General features: G+C 54.3%; 1 protein-coding gene across 1 annotated transcript; it reads left to right on the forward strand.

Annotated features, from left to right (window-relative positions):
* Positions 1-14514: 14514 nt before the first annotated feature.
* LOC116815531 (vitamin K epoxide reductase complex subunit 1-like protein 1) lies at positions 14515-19084 on the forward strand. The gene is made up of 3 exons (XM_032763964.2): positions 14515-14717; positions 18023-18132; positions 18223-19084. The coding sequence occupies exons 1-3, from the start codon at positions 14548-14550 to the stop codon at positions 18447-18449; spliced, it is 507 nt and encodes a 168-aa protein (XP_032619855.1). The 5' UTR covers positions 14515-14547; the 3' UTR covers positions 18450-19084.
* Positions 19085-21240: the final 2156 nt, after the last annotated feature.

The raw sequence follows: 21240 nt of genomic DNA on the forward strand, positions 1-21240 counted from the left end.
CAGGGCGGGCCTTTTATATTTCTGACCACGTCCCGGTCCTTACAGCGAGGGGGGTGGGGCGATATAGCTGCTGCCCTCTAAGAGGTATGTAGAGGGTCCCTCGCTCTCCTGCTCGGATAGATGCAACTCAGTCTCAACACAGTCTCCCAGAGGCCCCCGTTGCCTGCCAGTGAATAGTCCTTCAGGTGAGGGGGGTGGGGCGATATAGCTTCCGCCCTCCAAGGGGCGTGTAGAGGGTCCCTCGCCCTCCCGCTCGGAGGGAGGCCTCTCAGCCTCGTTACGCTCCCCGCTTACAGGGAGCAGGAGTAGCTGATGGCCTGGGAGGCAGAACTCCTGCAGCGCCTCGGGCACTTGGCGCAATTGCCGGATGAAGTGAAGTTGTTGCATTATGTTGGCCGTGACGTCCTCCCCCTGCAAGGGAAAAAGGACCTGTCAGAGACAGAGACGCCCCCGTGGAATCAGGGGGAATTAAGGGCACCTGGGAGCAGCAGCATTTCCACCCAGCACTGGCCCATCTCTGAGGGATGGAGTCCCCCTCCTGACTCCCAGAATGGAGTCTTGTTGTCCTTTCTAGTGACCTCCAGTGCCAACCCCTCTCCTTGTAGGGGAAGCTCATGCTACCTCCCACCTAGTGCCCCGACAGCTGTTCTACCTCCAATCCACAGCTCAAGTTCTCAGAACGCTCTCCTCCCTTGCCTCCAGCTTGGGCAGGGAGGGGGTTTTAGCGGGGGTGGAGGGGAGGCAGGAGAGATTCTGGCAGCAGTGAAGTGGGATGTGGGGAGCTTGAAACCTTTCCCCAACTCATCCCAGCCACTAATGCTGAAGCCGCAGGATGGCAGCCCTGGTGAATGGGGCAGGTCAGCAGCCCCTGCTGACTGAATCCTCCCATTCTCTCGAGAGCGGGTCCAGCCCTGCCAGCAGCAGGACAAGCTTCCCTCATCCATGTGCCTCAGAACTGCCTGGTCAGTCGCCATCACCTGACAGTCCTTGGCCTCCCAGGCTGCCAGTGATGGGAGCAACTCTGGGTAGTGGCTCGGGTGACAGGAGAGGCTCAGGGAGGGCACTTGGAGGACTCTGCTTCCCTTCCCAAGAACAGAAGTCTGTGATGAGGCAATGCGTGTCATTAATTAGCCTTGCTAATGAGCTGGGCTGGAGCTCCTCCAGGACAAGCTGACTCCCTCCTGCTCATGGAGATGAATTCATCTCCCTTCCCAGGAGCACCTTCTCTCACTCTCATTCCCCACCAGCTGCCTTGCTGCCAGGCCAGCAAATGGCCAGAGGATGGGAATGAGGCCTGGGCCCCGCCCCAATCTCCTGAGTCTAATGCAGCTGCTCACCTCGACCGCCATGAGTTGCTCGGTTTCCCCCAGGAGGGAGTAGGCCAGGACCAGCCCAGCCTGGCTGATTTGCAGCAGGGGGTTGTGGATGGCATGCACTGCGGTCTGCAGGAAGAATCTTCTCTGCCCTGAAGAGAAGAACTTTCCGAAGACCTGAAACCAACCGGATGTGAGGCTTCAGCAGATGGCCCAGAACCAGGCTCCAAATCCTGGACTAGAACAGCATCTCCGTTGAGTGGCTCCAGGAGGCAGCCACCCGCACTGCCAGAGCTGTGCCATGCCCTGGCAGAGTGTCCTTACCTCCCCCACCCTGGCTGTGTTTTTATAGCTGAGGAGCCTGCTGTCCTGATGCCATTCCCAGCACCAGAGCTCTTCGACCTCGTGGATGGTCAGCCCTGGGAAAAAGACACACACACATTTGACATTCTGGTTGCAGGGCTTGTGTCCTTCCAGTCCCATTGGTGGCCGCACAGTGGGCAGAGTCCTCGCTGTGTGCCCGGCCCAACAGAATTGTAGGGGTGGTGTAGAGCACAGAAAGAGAGAGAGAGAGACTCATCCTCCAGCCAGGGTCACTCGTCTAGCAGGGGCCATTTCCCAGCTGGGTTCCTTACCCCTGTGGCGCAGCAGCACCTGGTAGAGCCGGTAAACCCCCTCCCTGGCCTGCCGACTGATGTTCTCGTCTGGGTCACTGATGAACAGAGCCAGCTGTGCTACATGGTGACCCATCTTGGGGAATTCGGCTGAGCTCTAATGGAGGGGAGAGGGGACTCCATCAGCATTTTCCTGTCAGCTCCCAGTCCCCCCAGGGCCAGGACTCCCATTCCCCTCAGCTCCTCTGCAGGAGATGCTAGAGGATAGGAGCTAGAGCTGGACCCATAATTCTCTCTGCTCGCAAGCGAGCCTGGAGAACAGAGATGCGGGCAGGGCCCTCTGTGAAGATTTACTTTCCCAGCTGCGCCAGGATGATAGGAAGGCATGAATCTGGAGCACGCTCCCCTTAAAAGTGAGAGTCGCCACTTAATCAGGACGAGAAGAACTTGACTCAAGCCAGGCTCATTCTCTGCTCTGGCGCTGCCTCCCCAAGAGGAACACTCCTCACCCACAGCCCCTGCAGCAGCAGATCCTACAGCCCGTTGGAGCCAGCCCACCCTCGCCTGGAGTCAGGAAGCTGGGCTCAGAGGCCACTTACGTCAAAATCAGGGAGGCTGATGACGGAAGTGAGCAGGGCAGCGCTGCTCCTGATGGCCCCGGCTCTCTCTCCCGACACCCCGGATGTGATCCAGTGGTTAATATGCTGTGGGGAATGGAGGCAGCTCAGAATCAATAGGCAGGTGCATGTGTTGTGCTACTGAGCCCCTCTCCATCCCCAGGGGGCTGAGACATTGTATGCGGGTGGAATATCTGATTCACTGATCGCAGAGCTTTAGAAGGGGTTTGTTGCCCCCAGGATGATGCTTGTATCCTGCAGGTCACAACCTGTCATTGTCTCTCTAGAGCGGGACAATGCTCGGTGTGGGGGCTGGTCCCATCCTCCCTGAACTCCTGATTCCTGAACAGCTCACCAGGAAGGAGACAGACTTCTCACCCCTCTCTGGCTCTCAAGTCCTTGGTTGGGTGAAGGGACTGAGTGGGAGCACAATCCCCCCAGGAATCTCGGGGCCCATCAGAGACAAGGGCTGATTCTCTGGGCTCCTCCTGTTTCTCTAGGAACGAGCCTGTGACTCTTCTCTGAGGACCATCTTCTGGATCTCACAGGAGGGGTTCAGACTCTCACTCCCCAAGCCAGCCAGGGGCCCCCTGGCTAGTGCTCAATAGAACCAGGCAGAGCTCTGGCTTCAAGTCCCAGTTCCTTCCTCTGTCCTTCAAGGAGGAGGGGCCTCACACCAGATTGCACTGACTGCCTTGACCAAGGACGGCCCACTGGGGGCCCAGCTGGGAGGACAAACTGGAAAATGGATCGAAGAGTGAAGGTAAAATTGCCTCCACCCCTCTCATCGGGCTCACCTCCAAAATATAGTGGAGCCGGCCGGTGTCTGGGGACTCTGCCAGCAGATTCCTCAGCATGGTGTCCAGGTGGTCTAGCACAAGCCTGTGCAGATCCTGCAAAGCAAGGGAGAGCCATGGGTCAGAGTTAGGGAAAATGGGGCTACACCTGCCGCGGGATGGGAAAAGTGGGGTCTGTGGGAAGCACTGGTGAGGTCCCCAAACACAGATCCTGGCTTCTCTCATTCATATCCCACTGCAGGCAATTAGCAGGGATTAGGGCAAGATGACAGTGGCTCTTCAATCCATGACTTCGCACGATCTACCTGGACTTGCGAGATGTCAATCTGCGTGCCCAGGGTGAAAACAGCAAGCAGGGCAGATCGGAGGAGGCGAGTCTCCAGCTCCGGCTCCAGGGCAGGAGTCATGGTGCTGGCAAGAGAGAGGAGCTGGTATTAGAGTGTGCAATGCGGGGGTGGGACTGGCACCAACACGGACATGAAAGTGAAGGGAAATAGGCAGAGGCTGGTGAGAATGGAAACTGAGGCACCGAGCCAGGGAACGATCAGGCCAAGGTTCCCAGACAGACAGTGGCAGGGCAGGAATGGCGCCTGTTCCCTGGACCCTGCTGCCCCTCCTGTATCTGATCCTGGGAGACAGCCTTTCCCCAAAGCCATTACAATGTTACTGAAGTGACAGGAACAGAGCAGCCAGGAGAGGGAGTGACCCTTCCTGCCACCTCTGGCAGAGGAGCCACCCTTGGGAGGTGACCTGGGAGTGGGAGGGGCAGTGACTCCCAGCCATGGGCCTGGGCAGCACCGGGGTTAGGGGAACCGGGCAAGAGGGTCTCGGTATCTGAGGTTGGCCGCAGCAAGGAGGGAGCTGGCCAGGATGGCGCCGGGTGCAAAGTCAGCAGGGAGCTCCTCGATGAGCTCCTAGGAGACCCAAGGAAACAAAGGAGTGTATGAGATTTGGGCCTCACTGTCAGTTCTCAAGGAGGAGATTACACAGCCAGCACGATCCCCCCAGCTGCCTCCTGCTCCTCCGATTCCTGCCCACTAGTTCTCCCATCTCTTCTCCCCAGTCTTCAGCCCCAGCAATCCCTGGCCTCAGCTGCCCCTCCAGCACCAGCCATCCCCCAGCCATCGGCCTGGGGACACCCCTGCCCCTCCCATCTCTCTGTCCACCCTCCAGCTGCTGGTTGCCATGTCTCGCTCACCACAATCCTCTCCACCACAGCCGCCTTGGAGCAGTGCGGCTCCAATGTGTCCTGCCCACTCTGATGTGCCGCGAGACACACAGTGCGGATGGCCTGCAGGAAGACGAGCTGCTGAGCCTTGTCCTGTGCCCACCAGGAGTGGGGTTAGGGGAGAGAGAGCCAGTTAGCCAGGGTCCTCCCTGCCCCAGCCACACGAGCTGCAGGACTTAGGCCTGGATGGGGGATAGTGGGGACCCGCCCATTGTCCAAATCGTCCACGAGTCCTACACAAGCAGGGTCAGGAGCTGGGTCAGTGCCTGTCGAGGGAGGAGACCCCGGCTGCTGTGTGACAAACACCCACACCCAGATCAGGGAGGAGAAAGGTCCCCATTGGGGGGGTGGCTGATGAGGGCCAAGACCCTCTGCAGGGGGTTGAGATGCTGAGGAGGAGCAGGACAATCTTGGTTCCGGCACAGCTGGGGAACGTTTGTACCTTTTCTCGGCCCTGGAGCTGCTCTCGGATGATTGTGAAAGCAGCCTCCTCTGTTACGAGGTCCACCCATTCCTCCACCTCTGCCTCCTCCTCCTCCTCGCTGTCCCTGGCGGACTCTGCACCAGGGAGAGAAGGGGACAGGGTGACTCCTGCTGCCCCTAACTCCTTCAGGCGCCCATAGCAAAGATACCCCCACACTGTCCTGGACTCCCTGGGAGGTGCCTCCCCTCCCCCTGCCCAATGGAGCACCAAGGACCAAAGCGGCAGCATCTAGTGTCAGTGGGATTGACGTGGCTCAGGCCAGACCCCTGGGCTGGGGATCTGCCCCCAAAGCACTACTCGAGGGCCTGGGCCCAGGATTTTCACAGCCCCCTCCTCACCCCTCCCTGAGGCCAGCCTGGCTCCTCACCTTGAACAAAGGAGAAGCAGTCATCGGCCAAGCTGTTGTCCGAATTGCAGGTGCTGCTGCTGTCCCATGAGGAGCGGGCCGAGCTGCTGGTGCTCGGAGAGGGATCCTCCACCTCCTGCCCTGCGGAGGCTGGAAGGTCCCCACTGAGCGGGCAGGGCGATGCCTCCTGGTGGAAATCGGGGCTGGGGTCCTGGGCCCGCTGCTGCCCACACAGCAAGCCCCAGAGCCACCCTGCCCGGTTCCGCTCCTGGGCTGGGTCCTGCCTCCCCAGCCGCAGCCTGGCCCAGTTCCATTTAGGCCTGGCCGGTGCCTCTCCCACCTTGGCGCCTGCGCCGGGAGCGGGTTTTCTCCGCCAGAAGGCTGGGCACTTCCACCTTCTGGCTCGGCTGGGAGCTCCTTCCCCACCAGCAGGGACGGAGGGGCCACTCTGCTCCTGGGGAAGATGGCAGATGTTCCCCTCAGGCTCTGGGGCCACCTTCAGAGCCTTCTTCCTGAACATCCTCAGGAGCTTGGCCATCCTGGAACCGAGCGGGGAGCAGGCATGAGTCTGGGGTCAAGGCAGCCTCTCACTAACCAACCTGTTTGGTCCCTCCACATCCCTGCCCCAGCCAGAGCAGCTCCTCCTCCCCGCACAGCAGTGCAGGGAGTGCAAGCTCCACACACTGGCAGGAGTTCATTGCATGACCTGCTCCCCTTCAACGTTCCCTCTTGTCATCCCTGGGGCTGCAAGAACCGGGGAGTCTCGTCCTTTTTGAACAGTGGGGTCAGTTAGAAAGACCATCGGTCAATTTGGACAAGCAGCTCCCTCCAGCCACCCCAGGCCACACTCACACCTCCCCCATCCCTGACCTGCCCAGGCTAGAGAAGGAACAGAACCCAGGAGTCCGGACTTCTCCTGGGAAACCATTCCCCACTTCAAAGTCCCTAGGCATAGCAAGGTCAGGGTCCCCTCGTTTCCCATTGATTTCCATGCTCAGCACCTCACCGGGTCTGGCCCAGCTCAGAGACTCTCAGCCTGGGGAACAGTCTCCCACAAGGGAAGGGCTGGGAGCCCCATTGCTGAGACCTTGCCAAACACCCTGGAGACGGCTCTGGAGAAGTCCCTCCCCAGTCTGAGAGCGAGGGACTCCTGGGGGTGTTTGAAAATCCAATCTCCTTTGGGAGAGATTCTCTCCCCCTCTTTCTGCCTCTCCCCAGATAGACAGGGAATGCCACCGAGGAACCCTGATGCCACTCACTTGCTCTGGTGATGGAGCGATGGATGGAGGATGTTCAGGGTCGTCCCTCACCCTTCTCCTCACTCTCCAAGCCCAGGGCAGGCTGGAGAGGGTGGTGGTGACTTCAGGAGTTGCCCTGCCCAGGCAGCAGGCAGGGTGATGACCCTGGGTGATCAGCTGGCTGTGAAAACAAGAGTCTGTCTTATTGCCGGGGATGGAGAAACTTGGCCAGCAGCAGGGGGTGCAGGACACTGCCCTAGTGTGGGGGTGACAGCGCCTCCAGGCCCCTGACATCCCAGCACTTTACACACCTTCCTGGAGCCTCCCAACCCCCATGGGCTGTCGGGACTGCGATCCCAACCCTACTGGTGAGAAACAGGCCTGGGGAGGGGAAGCTACTGGCTCAGGATCACACCAAGTGTCAGAAGTATGGATGGCTCCCGAATTCCATTGCTGGGTTTCCTATTGGTTCCACTGCTGGTTGTTTTCCTTTTCCTGGGGGACTTTGGGCAAGTTGCTCCCCCCTCTAGGGCTCTGTCCCCAGCAGTCAAATGGGGTTTAATACTTTCCCGCTATTGGGACGTGCTGGGAGAATCCGCCGGCAAAAGCTGCTCTGACAGTGCTAAGCAGCATCTGACCATTCAAGGTCAGAGTGCACTGCCGAGAGAAGGAGTGTTTGTCTCTGGGGTTTCACTTCAGCCCAGTCTATAGAGCGGGACCCAGCCACGGAGTTTGGCTCAAGAAGACCAATTCTCTAATTTGTTAAGGGTCTTTTGAATTCCAGTCCTGTGCTCCAAAGTGCTTGGTGTCATTTGCCAATTTTAGAAGCATGCTTCCACTCCATTTTCTAAATCATTGATGAAAATATCGAACAGTACCGGACCCCGGACTGATCTCTGCTGGACCCACTGGGTGCACCCACTCTGTTGGACAGCTAACATGGAGAAGGGCTCTTGGAGTCTGGGCTTTCAACCAGCTCTGCACCCACATTACACTGATTGCATCTAGACCACATTTCCCCAGTTTGCTTGTGAGAATATACTGTGGGCAGTGGCGGATTAACAAATTTGCCACCCCTAGGCCCTCAAAAAATTGCCGCCCCCTCTCCCATCCCCGTGGCACCTCACCTCCCCCCCGTGGCAAGCCTGGGATGGAGGGGGAGAAGGGGAGTTGCGGCACGCTCAGGGGATGGGGACGGCGGAGTGGAAGTGAGCTGGGGTGGGGAGCGGTTCCTGACCCCCCCCCGGTTACTCCCCCCACCCACAGGCTCCTGCTCACCTCTGCTCCACCTCCTCTGAGTGCCGCTACTCGCTTCTCCCTCCCTCCCAGCGCTTTCGCGCTGCCTGCCTGGGAGGGAGGTGGAAGAAGGGGAGCGAGGCGCGCCTGGGGGAGGAGGCGGGCCGGGGATTTGGGGAAGAGGCGGTGCTGGGGAGGGGGCGTGAGAACATTTGCCACCCTAGGCCTTGACCTTGTTGGCCTAGGTGATAATACGCCGCTGCCTATGGGACTGTATCAAAAGCCTTAGTAACACCAAGATAGATCCCATCTCCTGTTTACCCACCTCCACTAGACCCGAACCAGGGATGAGCTGCCAAAAAATTAACAACCAGTTCCTTCCTCCTCACCCCACGAGGGGGTCATGGCCCCCCTCGCCCCCCCGGGACCCCTGCCCCATCCACCCCCCTTCCCTGTCCCTTGACTGTCCCCTGCCGCCCTCTACATCCAAATCTCTCCTCTCATTCCTGATGGCCCTCCGGGACCCCTGCCCCCCATTCAATCCCTCCTGTTCCCTGCCCTTGACCACCCCGACCCCTAGCCACCCACCCCGAACTCCCCTGCCCTCTTCCAACACCCCCCTGCCCTTTATCGCACTGAGGCCGGCCAGGGGTGCTGGGCCGGACCAGAGGCCGCTCGGCTCGGGGTGCCCGGCCAGAGTCGGGGCCGGCGCCGGAGCCACTCTACCCATTCCAGCTGGAGTCAGGGCCGGGCCAGAGCTGGGCCAGGACCGGGCTGCGCCCGCAGAGACCGAGCCAGCTGCACCCTCCAGGATCATTGCCATGCCGTGCTACTGGGACCAGAGCAGAGCTGGGGTCGGGGCAGCCGCCGCGGACTGGGGAGCCTGGCTGGGGCCGGGCCAGAGGTGGGCCAAGCCACCGGGCGTGGAGGAGCTGGGCTGTCGCGGGGCCGGACCACACTGGGGCAGGAGCCGGGGCCGGTCCCGGCCGGGACCGAAGTCGGAGCTGGGGTCGAGGCACACTGCCAGGCCGGGGCACCTGGCGGGGGCGGGGCCAGAGGTGGGCCAAGCCACCAGGCTGGAGGAGCTGGGCCGCGCCGGGGCCGGCCACACTGGGGCACAGGAGCCGGGGCCGGACCACACCACCGCGCGCCAGGACCGAAGCAGAGCTGGGGCCGGGCACGCCTTTCTCAGCCCTCTCAGGCTCCCGCGTTCAGGGGAGGAGGCAGAGGTGAACTGAGGCCCGGGGGGCGGGTGGGGATCTGCTGGAGCTTTACGGGTTGTTAAATTTAAAAGCCTTTTTAGAACTGGTTGTCCTGCATGGGACAACCGGTTCTAAAGGGCTTCTAAATTGAACTGGTTCGCGAGCGAATCAGTGGGAACCGCTCCAGCTCCCCACTGCTGGAACGCCTGCCAAAGAAGGGAAAGAGGATTGGTTTGGTAATGATTTGTTCTTGCTACAAATCTATGCTCCTTAGTCCTAAGAGCAGCAAGTATCCTGTAGGTGCTGCTGACAAGCTGATTGTGTATCATGTAGTTCAGTATCTCTCCAGCGAGGGAAGTCAGGCTAGCTAGTGCGTAAGTCCCAGGGGTCTCTTTGTTCCCCTTTAAAGATGGCTCTGTCTTGTTCATGCATGGGAAGATGTTCTTTTTCAGGGCTCTCAGATGAGAACTGGGGCACAGTATCGTGGTTGGTTAAGGCCACAAAAATAGAGGCAGGAATCTCTTCTCTCCTGCTGGCGAGGAACCCCAGGTACCTAAGAGACAGGGACTCAAATCCCTGAATGGGCTTTTAAAAAGGCAGTGGTTAAAAAAATTGGCTCTGACCATTTCTTGTTTCCACAGACTAGACATTTTAGCAAACTTTAGAATTCTTTGGTGCTAAACAGAGAGAAACTCCCCTTTCTCCTTCACAGAGGGCTTTAACGCCCCTTATCTCACTCAGGCTCCCAACTACCCAGAGTTCGAGAATTGCCCCTGTTCCCATTGGACAGATGGAGAGAAGCCTGAGGTCCAGAGAAGGGAAGTGACCTACCCAAGGGCAGGGCCGTCCAGAGGATTCAGGGGGCATGGGGAAAAGCAATTACGGGGACCCCTTCCATAAAAATAAAAAGTTGCAATATTCTAGAACACTATATTCTCGTGGGGGACCCTGCAGGGCCCGGGGCCTGGGGCAAATTGCCCCATTTTCCCCCCTTCTGGGCAGCCCTACCCAAGGGCCTACACAGCAAGGCAGTGGCAGAGCCATAAAGAGAATCCATCAGTCCTGATTCCTGTTCTAATGGATAAACCCCGCCCCCCAGAGGCAAGGATATAGCCCAGGAATCGAGATGGTGGGGAAATTTTTCATTGAAACTGTTTCTGTCAGAAAATCCCATTCAGACTAAACCAGGTTGTTTCTTGAATTTATAACAAGTGGGATGAAAGTTCTTTGCAAAAATATTTTGTTGCAAAACAAAAGCCTCTCCTGTTTGTCACAGTGTGTTAAATTGTCTTGTTGCACACAAAGAGGAGACACTTAGATCTCGAAAATTAGATGAGATGCTGCAGTCTGAGCTAAGTAGTTGCTGCTCTTAACAATTTCAAAATAAAAAAAACAAATAAAATAAACTATTTCAGCTATTCTATTATGTCATAATCTGCTCTGAGTAAATGTGATAGAACACCTCATATTATGCACTGCTCCTAGTGACACTCTCCAATGGATCCCCATCCTCCACCCACTGTGAGGTAGGTGGGAGCGGATCATTATTATCCCTACTTGAAAGAGGAAGAAGCTAAGGCTGAGAAAGGAGAACTAACTTGTCTTAGGTCACACAGCCAGTCAATGGCAGAGTTGGGAATAGGACTCAAGAGCCCTGATTTTCAAACTAACCATCAGAGCTTGAATTTCATACATTGAATGACCTGAATAAAGTGCCCTCAGATGAGCTCCAGACCAACAACAGTGCACAGTAATTATTCAGCAAGTATTTTAGGAGAACTGGAATGTTAGAAAGAATCATGAACTGCTCAAAGACCATTATTGCAGAGAAGCAGCAACATTTGTCAAACATGTGACTGGTTATGACTTATTTACTTGATCTTAAAAGAGAACAACTGGGACCTGAGTCTCCTCCTTGTCAATAACCCCCTGCTCAGCCAATCAGGGTAGAGTCTGAGGACAGGAGGCTGAGGGTTCTCACCAGAGAGCCCAAAGGATGGCTCAGGTCACTGGTGGGGATCACTGCCCAAGCACTATTTCAGCCCCACATTTAGTGTGGACTTCCCACAGTTGGAGATGCCGAGCACTCACCTGCCACACACACACACACAGCTCCTGGTGTTGGGAGGGGAACAGGAGACAGGACAAAAGAAGCAAGAGAAGAAGAGAAAGGAGAGAGGGAGGGAGGGATGGATGGAGGAAAAGGTGAAACAAAAAGGACAAACCCTAATGTCCCCAGTGATTCTAAGGGACAAAATCCCAGGTGCAGAATAAAATTCTGCCTCCTTAAGCTTGAGTTTTCCATGCCTAGAATTCAACTGTCACCAGATGGATGAGACTGAACAGATTTTAAACCTTGAGGAGACTCTTACCTTCTAAAATGGGACGGCTGTTTTCTCGTAAAAATCACTAAAGGGAAGGAGAAAACTCGGAAGAGTTTCCTCCTTGCGCTCCCGTTCGTGAATCCAAATGCACTCTCAGTCCTCAAAGAGAGACCTCGAGAAAGAGACGTGTTGAAGCAAAGCCACAGGAGTCTCTGAGGTTTCTCTGGCCCCTCGCCCCTGTCCTGCCTGCCTGATGTCAGCATCTCTCTGTGAGGTCACCACCTCCCCACCACTTTTGACCAATAGTCTGAGGTCCTACAAAAGGCCTTTGTGATGTCACTGCCACACCCCTCCCTCGCTGTGCTAATGTTCTGCCCCTGGCCAGGCACTTTGGAGGTTTGAGCTACTCCCTGTGATCACCCCACTTAGGGTGACCAGAGAGCAAATGTGAAAAATCGGGACAGGGGCTGGGGGGTAATAGGAGCCTGTATAAGGAAAAGACCCAAAAATCAGGACTGTCCCTATAAAATCGGGACATCTGGTCACCCCAACCTCACTCAAGGAGTGTTCGTTCTAGGAAGAAAGCTGGCTAGACAGTAAAACATCAGACGCTGCTCCCACGTCTTCAGAAACGAGTAGACTTTATGGCTAGAAGAGACCATTAGAGCATCTAATCTGCTCTCCTCATCTCACAGGCCTCCTGTATGACACAATAGCTACTTTTGGGGCAAACCGATTCCAGAAAGGCATCTAGTCTTCATTAAATGACATCAAGAGATGCAGAATCCACCACTTTCCTTGGTAGCTTGTTCCTGCAGTGAATCATCCTCCCTGTTGAATATCTGTACCTCATTTGTAAAATGAATTTGTCTCTTTTCCCCTTCCAGTCATTGGGTCTTGTTATGCCTTTCTTTGCTAGATTAAAGAGCCCTTTAATAGCTGTGGAAGTAGAGAAAGAACTGACAGGGATTTGTAGGGGATCTTAATGCAAGACAGTCTCTGTTAGCAAGAGTTAGGCTAGCTGTAACCCTAATAACGCGAGATTTGTAGAAGCGAGGATTGTGTGAAGCGAGTGGGAAAGAACTGCGGGAGAAGTCGTTGCGACCTTGTGTCGATAATGAGGAATGTAGACTGGTGTTTAAATAGAAGTGAGAAAAATAAGATAACAAGATGGCCCATGTATAAAAAAAATGCAGCTGTTGCTCATTATTGTAGGTAACAAAAAGTATAAATGCTTGCTGTAATTGTTTACCAGTTGAGAGACCTACCTAGGAGGGGGAAACCCAGTATCCTAGGGCATTCCCTCCCTCTTTGCAATTGCTTGAGAATAAATAAAGTATTTGATTCTGCTACACCCAACCAAAGAGTGAGAACTGAGTTTTTCTCCAACATACTCAACATTTTCTCTCCATTAAGGCACTTCAGCACTTCAATGAAGTCACCTTTTAATCTTCTTTTGATAAACAGGTTGAGCTCTTTCAATAGCTCACTAGAAGGCGTTTTTCTCCAGCCCTCAGAACATCTGGTGGCTCTTTGCTGCCCCAGCTTCAATTTCACAATATCTTTTTCAAAGGAGGACACCAAAACTGGAGGCAGTATTCCAATATCAGTCTTACCTCCTGTGACGTTATTGACATCATCTATAACTGTATAGATCACCGCTGCGACCACTGTTATATATTTGCAGCCAATATTGTATAAAGGTTGTCGTGTAAGGGGTCTATGTTGAGGTTCTGATGGGCTGATTATAATTATGCTATCTGTATAAGTGTATCATTTTTGTAGTTGACGTTATGAATATTGGCTCTATACTGTATTTCAAACTTGTGCTATGCTTCCAGGGAACACCCCAGACAAGTTGGTGTCAGTTCTGCCTAGCCTGCTTGATGGCCCATTCAGGACCATCAGCTATACAATGGACCCCGTGAGAGAAGGCAGATGCATCTTGTGACTCAGCAAGGTATGCAGGGACCTGCCAATGGACAGAACTCTAAGGTTTTTCTATGCCATGTCCTGGATAGAGTGTCCTTGGGACAAAGAAAGCAAAGACCACATGGCAAGAGACTATAACAAGGCTGATGCCTCGTCTCCATCTTGTCTTCAATCCTGCTTCATACCTCTGGAGGGACTTAGCTACAAACTGAAACTCTATACAAAGGACCGAATGACCCATCCCAGCTGTGAATGTACTCCAGAGACTTGATTTGAATCTACAGTTTATTCTATTACAAGCCTGAACCAAGAACTTTGCCGTTACTGTATGTAATTGATTTCATTTAACTAATTCTAGCTCTCATCTATACCTTTTGCCCTTCATAAATAAATCTTTAGATTTTAGATTCTAAAGAATTGGGAACAGCGAGATTTGTGGGTAAGATCTAATTTGTATATTGGCCTGGATCTGGGGCTTGGTCCTTTGGGGTCCTTTGAGAGAACCTTTTCTCTTTTACTGGGGCGTTGGTTTTCATAACCATTCATCCCTATAACGAGTGGCACCGGCTGTGAGACTAGGAAATGGCAGTGTCCAAGGGAATTGCTTGTGTGACTGGTGGTTGGCCAGTGGGGTAAAACCGATGTACTCTCTGTTTGGCCAGTTTGGTTTGCCTTAGAGGTGGAAACCCCCCTAGCTTTGGGCTGTAACTGTCCTGCTGGAAGCAATTTGTTCTGAACTGGCACTCTCAGTTGGGTCCTGCCAGAACCAGCATTGTTACAACTTCCTATCCTACTCACGGCTCTGCCCCTACGTCTAATGATGGCGTTAGCCCTGTTCACCACAGCATCACACTGGGAGCTCCCCTTGAGTAGCTTCTCCACTCTGGCCCCTAAATCTTTGCCAGAGTCACTGCTTTCCTGGGACACTTCCCCAGTCTATAGGTGTGGCCAGCATGCCTTGTTGCTAGGTGTAGGACCTTGCATTTGGCTCCCAGGCACTTCCCCTCTTCCAGCCACTAGAGCCCACTCTCTTCCCATAAGGCCCATAGCTCCCACTTCTTCGCCGCTGGGTATATAAAACTACATGTCCCAGAACCCTTTGCTTCCCCTTCCCGCCTCTTGAAGGGATAGCCAATGGGATCGCGTCGGTTGATGATTGGCAGGCTCTCGGGCCAGTGGGGGCGAGCTCGTGCCCGGCGCGCGGTGGCAGCGAGCGATGGCGGTCCCGGGCTGGGAACGGGCGCTGCGGCTAGTGCTCTGCGCGCTGGGGCTGGCGCTCTCCGTGTACGCGCTGCACGTGGAGAGCTCGCGGGAGCGGGACCCCGACTACCGGGCCTTGTGCGACGTGAGCCCCTCCGTCAGCTGCTCCAAGGTCTTCACCTCCAGGTGCGCGGGGGGGACCGGTCCCATGGCATGACTCTCCCTCCCCCCATTGCAACCCCCGGCCCCATGGCATGGCTCCCCCTCGCCCCATTGCAACCCCCTGCACCATGGCATGGCTTCCCCTCACCCCACTGCAACCCTTTGCCCCTCACCCCATTGCAACCCCCGGCCCCATGGCATGACTCCCCCTCGCCCCACTGCAACCGCCGGCCCCATGGCATGACTCCCCCGTACCCCATTGCAACCCCCTGCACCATGGCATGGCTTCCCCTCACCCCACTGCAACCCTCTGCCCCTCACCCCATTGCAACCGCCGGCCCCATGGCATGACTCCCCCTCGCCCCACTGCAACCGCCGGCCCCATGGCATGACTCCCCCTCGCCCCATTGCAACCGCCGGCCCCATGGCATGACTCCCCCTTGCCCCATTGCAACTGCCGGCCCCATAGCATGACTCCCCCTCGCCCCCACTGCAACCCCCAGCCCCATGGCATGATTCCCCCTCAACCCCACTGCAACCCACGGCCCCATGGCATGACTCTCCTTTGTCCCACTGCAACCCCAGCTCCCTCTACAACACCCCAGCCGATTGTATGACTCCCCTCCCCGCACTGCACCTCCTGGCCCCATTGCATGACTCCACCTCGCCCCACTCCAACTCTTGCTCCCTACTGCAACATCCCTGTGCTATGGTCCCCTTTCCTCAGCCTCCCTGTGCAGTGACTTCCGTGCTCCTGCCCTCCATGTGCAATAGCCCCCCAACTGCCCCAGCCCCCCATGCAATAGCTCTGCTGCCCCAATCCCATGCGCTGTGTTCCACCCTGCTGCCCCCTGTGCTGTGCTCACACCACTGTGCCATGCTGCAGCCCTATATACCTATCCCACGGGGTATACCCCAGCCTCCTAGGCCCTGTGTGCTTTCCCACTCCATGTGAGAGTCCTGTGGTTCTGCGCCCTCTGCTTAGTCATTTCTTGCTGCCTCAGCCCTGCTGATGACCTGGCATCTCTATTTCCAGCCTGTCCCCTTTGTGCTCTGTGTTGTCATCTCCGCCAGTTTGTTTGGTAGATCCAGAGAGACCCTGAGATCATCTGGTCTGACCTGGAGAGCGCAGGCTGGTCAGTTTTACTGTTATCTCTATGTTAAGAGTCATGAGGTAGAGGACAGGCAAAACTGAGGAGTCTCCAGTGCCCTCTCGATGCCAGGGAATGGATTAGGTGAGATGTGCCCAGGCGATCCACGCTGCAGAGGGAGGTGAAGTCTGCCCCACAGTCCCTGCCAGTCTGAGCTGGGGGAATTCCTCCTCCCAAATCTGGCGACCCTCGGTGAGCCGGACCCACCAGCCAAGTGGCTAGAACGGGGTTTCGCAGGAGCTCGGAGCTCTTGCTCAGCTCTCAGAGGCAAGGTTTGTCATCTTGGCCTGGTTTGTACCGTGCCTGGTGCTGTGGGCTGTTGATCCTTCTTTAGTGCTTCTAGGAGCAACTGTAAGGATACTGAGACTGGGGAGATGAGGTGGGGTGGCGGAGGGAGAAACATTTTTTAAAAATGTAGGGAAATGTGGTTATAAAACAGCAAACATTTGGCAAAGGAATTGGAGGGGCACTTGAAACTACTTTTCAGTTGGAGTACAGGGGAACACTTAAAACTACTTTTTATTTCATTTAGAGGTCCTTGAAACTTCTTTTTAAAATGTTTTTGAAGGGTCTGGAGTGAATTATTGTCCTTTTTAGTAGAGAGAGAAAATATTCCTGAGGGAAGTGCGGGGGATGGAGGGAAAGAACCAGAGTTAAGTTTACTCAGTCTTCTGCAAACAGCCAGATCGAACGCAGGGATGGGGCAGAGGTGACGGATGCTTTATCACTGGTAGAAAGAGGTGGAAGGGGAATGACCCTGGCTTGTCAACAGAACCAGTGGGGACTGGGCCATGAAGTGAGACACTAGATTGGGACCCAGGAGATCTTGGTTTTATTCCTACCTCTGCCTCAAATGCTGCATCTGTGCCTCAGTTTCTGTAAAATGGGGAGAACTATTCTTTGTCTGTTTAGACTGTCAGCTCTGCAAGGCAGGGACCCTCTCTCAATGTGTGTCTGCCCAGTATCTGGAACAATGGTGGGCCCTAATCTTGGTTGGGGGGAGGGCCTGTGCAGCACTTGGAGCAGTGGGGGGGTCTGGTTTTGGTTGGGGGAGTCCATGCAGTGTCTGGCATGACTGGGGTCCCAGTCTCAGTCAGGGAAGGGCAAGTCGGGTCCATGCAGTACTGGGCACATGGAGGGGCACTGATTTCACTCGGGGAAGGCAGGAGAGGTTTGCTCAGCATGATGGGGGCCCTGATCTCGGTCGAAAACACACACAGAGGAATCTGGGACGCAGGTGAAACACCAGTTCTGATACTGTCAGGACTCGTGTTTGGCTGTGTGCGTGTGTTGGTGTAAGCGGGCATGGTTGTGTGTGCCTCAGACACACACCAGTTCTGTCTGTGCTCCCCCCTCCCCTCACAATGGAAAACACCCTGAAACATCTGGCTGTGGGATAAAGAGCTGGCTTCCCTCCTGTGAGGGGGGTGGGGAAGTGAGGAGCTTTTATCAATGAAAACGTTTCCGAGGCCACCAGTCCCGCCTGCTGAGCTGTGATGGGTGGGGGCCATTGCCAATCATTGCCAGGGTGTTCTATTTCTGCCACGTATGTAGGGGCTCATGCCTACGTAGCAGCTGGCAATTGCCGAGCCCACGGGAACTGCAATGTAACCTGGTTCTGGTCCCTGTTAGGGCCCCAGGGGCTGTTCCACTCAGCTGAGCCAGCCCACCCCTGTGGCCCCCCAGCCTCAGCTCAATGGGGTCCCTCAGTGCCAGGCGTTGTGAATTGAACTATCATCAGAATTTGTTACTGGCATCAAAATTGCAAGGGGGAGGCAGCAAACAGGAAGGGGACAGAGCTCCCTGTGCTAGGGGCTGCAAGAATAAGAGGTCCCTGCCCCCACCAGCTGGAGCAGACGTTAGGGGCCTGGGAGTCAGGACTCCTGGGTTCTATCCCCGGCCTTGGGAGGGGAGTGGGGTCTAGTGGTTAGAGTGGGGGGGGGCTGGGAGTCAGGACTCCTGGGTTCTATCCCCAGCTCTGGGAGGGGAGTGGGGTCTAGTGGGTTAGAACAGAGGAGACTGGGAGTCAGGACTCCAGGGTTCTCTCCCCAGCCTTGGGTGGGGAGTAGGGTCTAGTGGTTAGAGCAGAGGCCACATTGTGAAAGACGAGAGTCACTGTCTGTTTACAGCAAACCTCCTTTTAGCCCCCTAGTTCTACATCTCCGTTTCTCTCTACAGGTGGGGCCGTGGCTTTGGCTTGGTGGAAGATCTCTTGGGGAAACACAGTGTCTTTAATCAGCCCAACAGCTTATTTGGCATCGTCTTCTACATCCTACAGACACTGCTGGGTAAGTTTTTTTGGGGGGATATCTACCCCGTCCCACAGGGGCAGGCTGGTGCCCGACAGTCTAACGAGCACTGTCTCTAACTGTCTCCAGGCTTCTCTCCCAGCATCCTGGCGGCCGTCACCCTGCTGGGCACCTCCATGGTCTCCATCGCCGGCTCGCTCTACCTGGCATACATCCTCTTCTTCGTGCTCCATGACTTCTGCCTGGTGTGCGTCACCACCTACCTGCTGAACGGCGCCCTCCTCCTCCTCAACTATAAGCGTCTGGTCTGCCTGAGCGGGAGCAGGCAGTGCCGCGCCAAGCCCAAGGGGCAGTGAGCGTGTCTGGAGGACCCCGGCCCAGCCCCCTCCTGGATCTTCAGTGGCGATAATGAACCCTCTTTGTATAGCAGCCAGGGGCCCATCTAGCCTGGTACCCTGCCCCCTCCCTGCCAAATCATATCAGACCCTGGGTCCATCACCCTTTACACACAAACTGAGGCTATTTCTGGCTTAACCAAAATGCTGGTATAAGGTGGGTGGAAATGGTTACATGACACACAGCAAGGGACTGTATGAGATACACATGGGAGATCAAGTTTCATCACTTCCAGCAGGGGGCAGAGCTGCTCTCACGCCACCTCGATTCTTTCCAGCAGGGACCAGCTGTGTGTGTGAGGCAGAGTGAGAGACACATGACCCTACTGACATCAGTGGAGGCAGGGCTGGATTCTGATCTTGATAAACCCAGTGTGAATGGCGTAAACAAGAACACAGTCCAGCCCTGCGTATCCCCCGGCTTGTACATTCTCTGCTGCAATGACAGTGGTACTTTAGTTAACTTACCAGCAGGGGGCACTGTGCACCAATCAATATGCCAATGCAGAGACTAGCTGGAGCTGTCTTGTTTGCAGCTGATTGTGTACAAAAGCACATTTTTGAAGCTGAAATAAAGTTGCCCTCTGTAACAGGCAGCTGGGTGCGTTTGGTGTCTCGTTATTTAACCCTTTGGAAACTTTGGAGCCAGGCGATGCATAGATAGTGGTGTCAGGCTATAAAGGTACAGAGCATTAGGATATGGTGATAGGACAAGGGTTGGATCGAGCCAGGTGTCTTCCCTCTCCCTGGTGCCCCAGCTCAGATCCATGGACTAAGTAAATCTGGTGTCCTGCTCCCATCTCTGCTCGACAATGGATGGTTCATAGGAAGATGCAGCCCCTCTATGATGCCTTGCTGAGGTGAGCCATGAGCTCCCAGGGGGCTTCTTTCACTGCAGACTGATCGTAGCATCCATGTTCAGTGTGTGTTACACCTAAATGCAGTCTCTGATCTCTGCTTTTCTGCAGCGGTGAGTTCCACAGGTCAGCTCTGCTTGCAGCAGAGATGCATAGAGTTCAGATTTCCCTACATGTTAATTTCACTGCCTGGGCAATTGGACCAGCGTGACCTTAAATCTTCTGTTGCTTGCCGTAATCCTAAATTGCGTATGTCAGTAGGAGGGACTCTGAAGGTCTAATCTGCCCTTCCCTTGAGTCTCCACCGACCATCTCAAAGCAAGTTGCAAATTCAAGTTAGTTAATCTTCAGTGCCCCCCCGTGAGATGCCATTATGGTTGTTTCACACATCAGGAAACAGATACAGAGAGGGGAAAGGATGTGCCCAAGGTTGCACAGCAGGTCAGTGGAAGAGGTGGGTGCAACTGTCTGTTAAGCTCATTGGCAGAGGCAACATGGAAGTGGGGTCACGTGTCTCCCTCCCCCCCCCCCATATTATTGCCAGGATTTATATTTTTTGCAGGGAGTAGGTTCAAAATATGTATGTGTGCAGTAGTTTATTTCCAGACTTTCAAGCCTTAACATAACCAACGAGTGTCTTTGACCCTTCACCTTAATTGTTCTCCCATGATTTTCATTTTTTCAGAAGTCAGCGTGGCATTCGCAAATATGTTCATTAGGCCTTGGGATTTTATTTGGCTTTTTACTTATTTTTCTGAAAAGTGGTTCAAGGACAGTCTACGTTTAAACTAAGTTAATTTAATAGTGTATCTGTTATTAGCTTTGTACAATGGTGAAAAGACAATGAAGTTTGAACTTTTTCTACACTAAGAAGGCAAAGTTAATAAGCTCCAATATTAATATTAAAACTGTTTCACCAATGTCTAAATTATGCTTGCCAGCAATGTGGGGTAACAACAGAATTGTTGCTGTATTTTATCCAAAGTCGTTTATCTAATAATTTATACCCAAGAGATTTGGGTAATTAAAACCCAAGGGGTGTCCATGCCGACCTCTACACAAGACATGTTTGTCTTTTAGGGGGGAAAGAAATGCGATTCTGCAAACACTGTTTCTTTGCTCCAAACAACATTTTCACTAAAATAAAGAGAGAGGTGGTTTTCGATCAAAACCTCACATGGTTTGGTTGTAATAACAGAGCTGTGTGTAGTTGTGTTGGGATTATATTCGTTCACAGGATTGATTCTGGCACTTTATTTGCAGGCAGCCCAGCAAGGAAGTGAATGACAGAATCCATAATAATTTCTGAGTGTTTTTTTAAAAGAATTTCAAGTGTCAGAGCCACCTGTGTACAAACTAGCCTTAGCTCTTAACCATATATTTAGACAACTTTCTTGTTAAGATTTTTAATGCACATATGAATCAGATAACCACGTTTTCCTTCCCAGGTACCTCCCTTTTGGAACCGCTCTATCTGCTATTACACGGTATTGTAAAACATGACATTAAAAGCAGTTCTAGAAATCAAAACTGCTTTGTCTCTTGCATACTTGTCCTGAAGCCTGCTGCAGTCCGCCAGAACCTTTTAAATTGTGCCCCCTATCAACAGTTAAACGTCCCCTCTTTGGTGCAGGAATGGCATTTTTAGGTGTTGGTACAGCGCCTTGGACAATACTATCCTGCTCTGAGCCTGGGGCCTCTAGGTTTTTCTATAGTAGAAATAATGAACAAAAGAACCCAGGAGTCTTGGCTCCCAGATTAAACCTGCCCTCCTACCAGGGCCCTGGCCAGAACCCAGGAGTGCAGGCTCCTAGTGATTTCTGCGCAAGAAGTTTTCTTTACTACAACACTACACTTCCCATGAGGCATTGTGCTTTTTTTTTTTTTTTTTAATA

The sequence above is a fragment of the Chelonoidis abingdonii genome, chromosome 4, assembly GCF_003597395.2.
Source record: "Chelonoidis abingdonii isolate Lonesome George chromosome 4, CheloAbing_2.0, whole genome shotgun sequence".
NCBI classification, from domain to species: domain Eukaryota; kingdom Metazoa; phylum Chordata; order Testudines; family Testudinidae; genus Chelonoidis; species Chelonoidis abingdonii.

Bases quoted from the DNA above. Each gene is read 5' to 3' on its own strand.
- LOC116815531 (XM_032763964.2), top strand. From the start codon at position 14,548: ATGGCGGTCCCGGGCTGGGAACGGGCGCTGCGGCTAGTGCTCTGCGCG. The intron at 14,718-18,022 runs GTGCGCGGGGGG...TTCTCTCTACAG, and splicing joins TCCAAGGTCTTCACCTCCAG to GTGGGGCCGTGGCTTTGGCT. The intron at 18,133-18,222 runs GTAAGTTTTTTT...AACTGTCTCCAG, and splicing joins CATCCTACAGACACTGCTGG to GCTTCTCTCCCAGCATCCTG.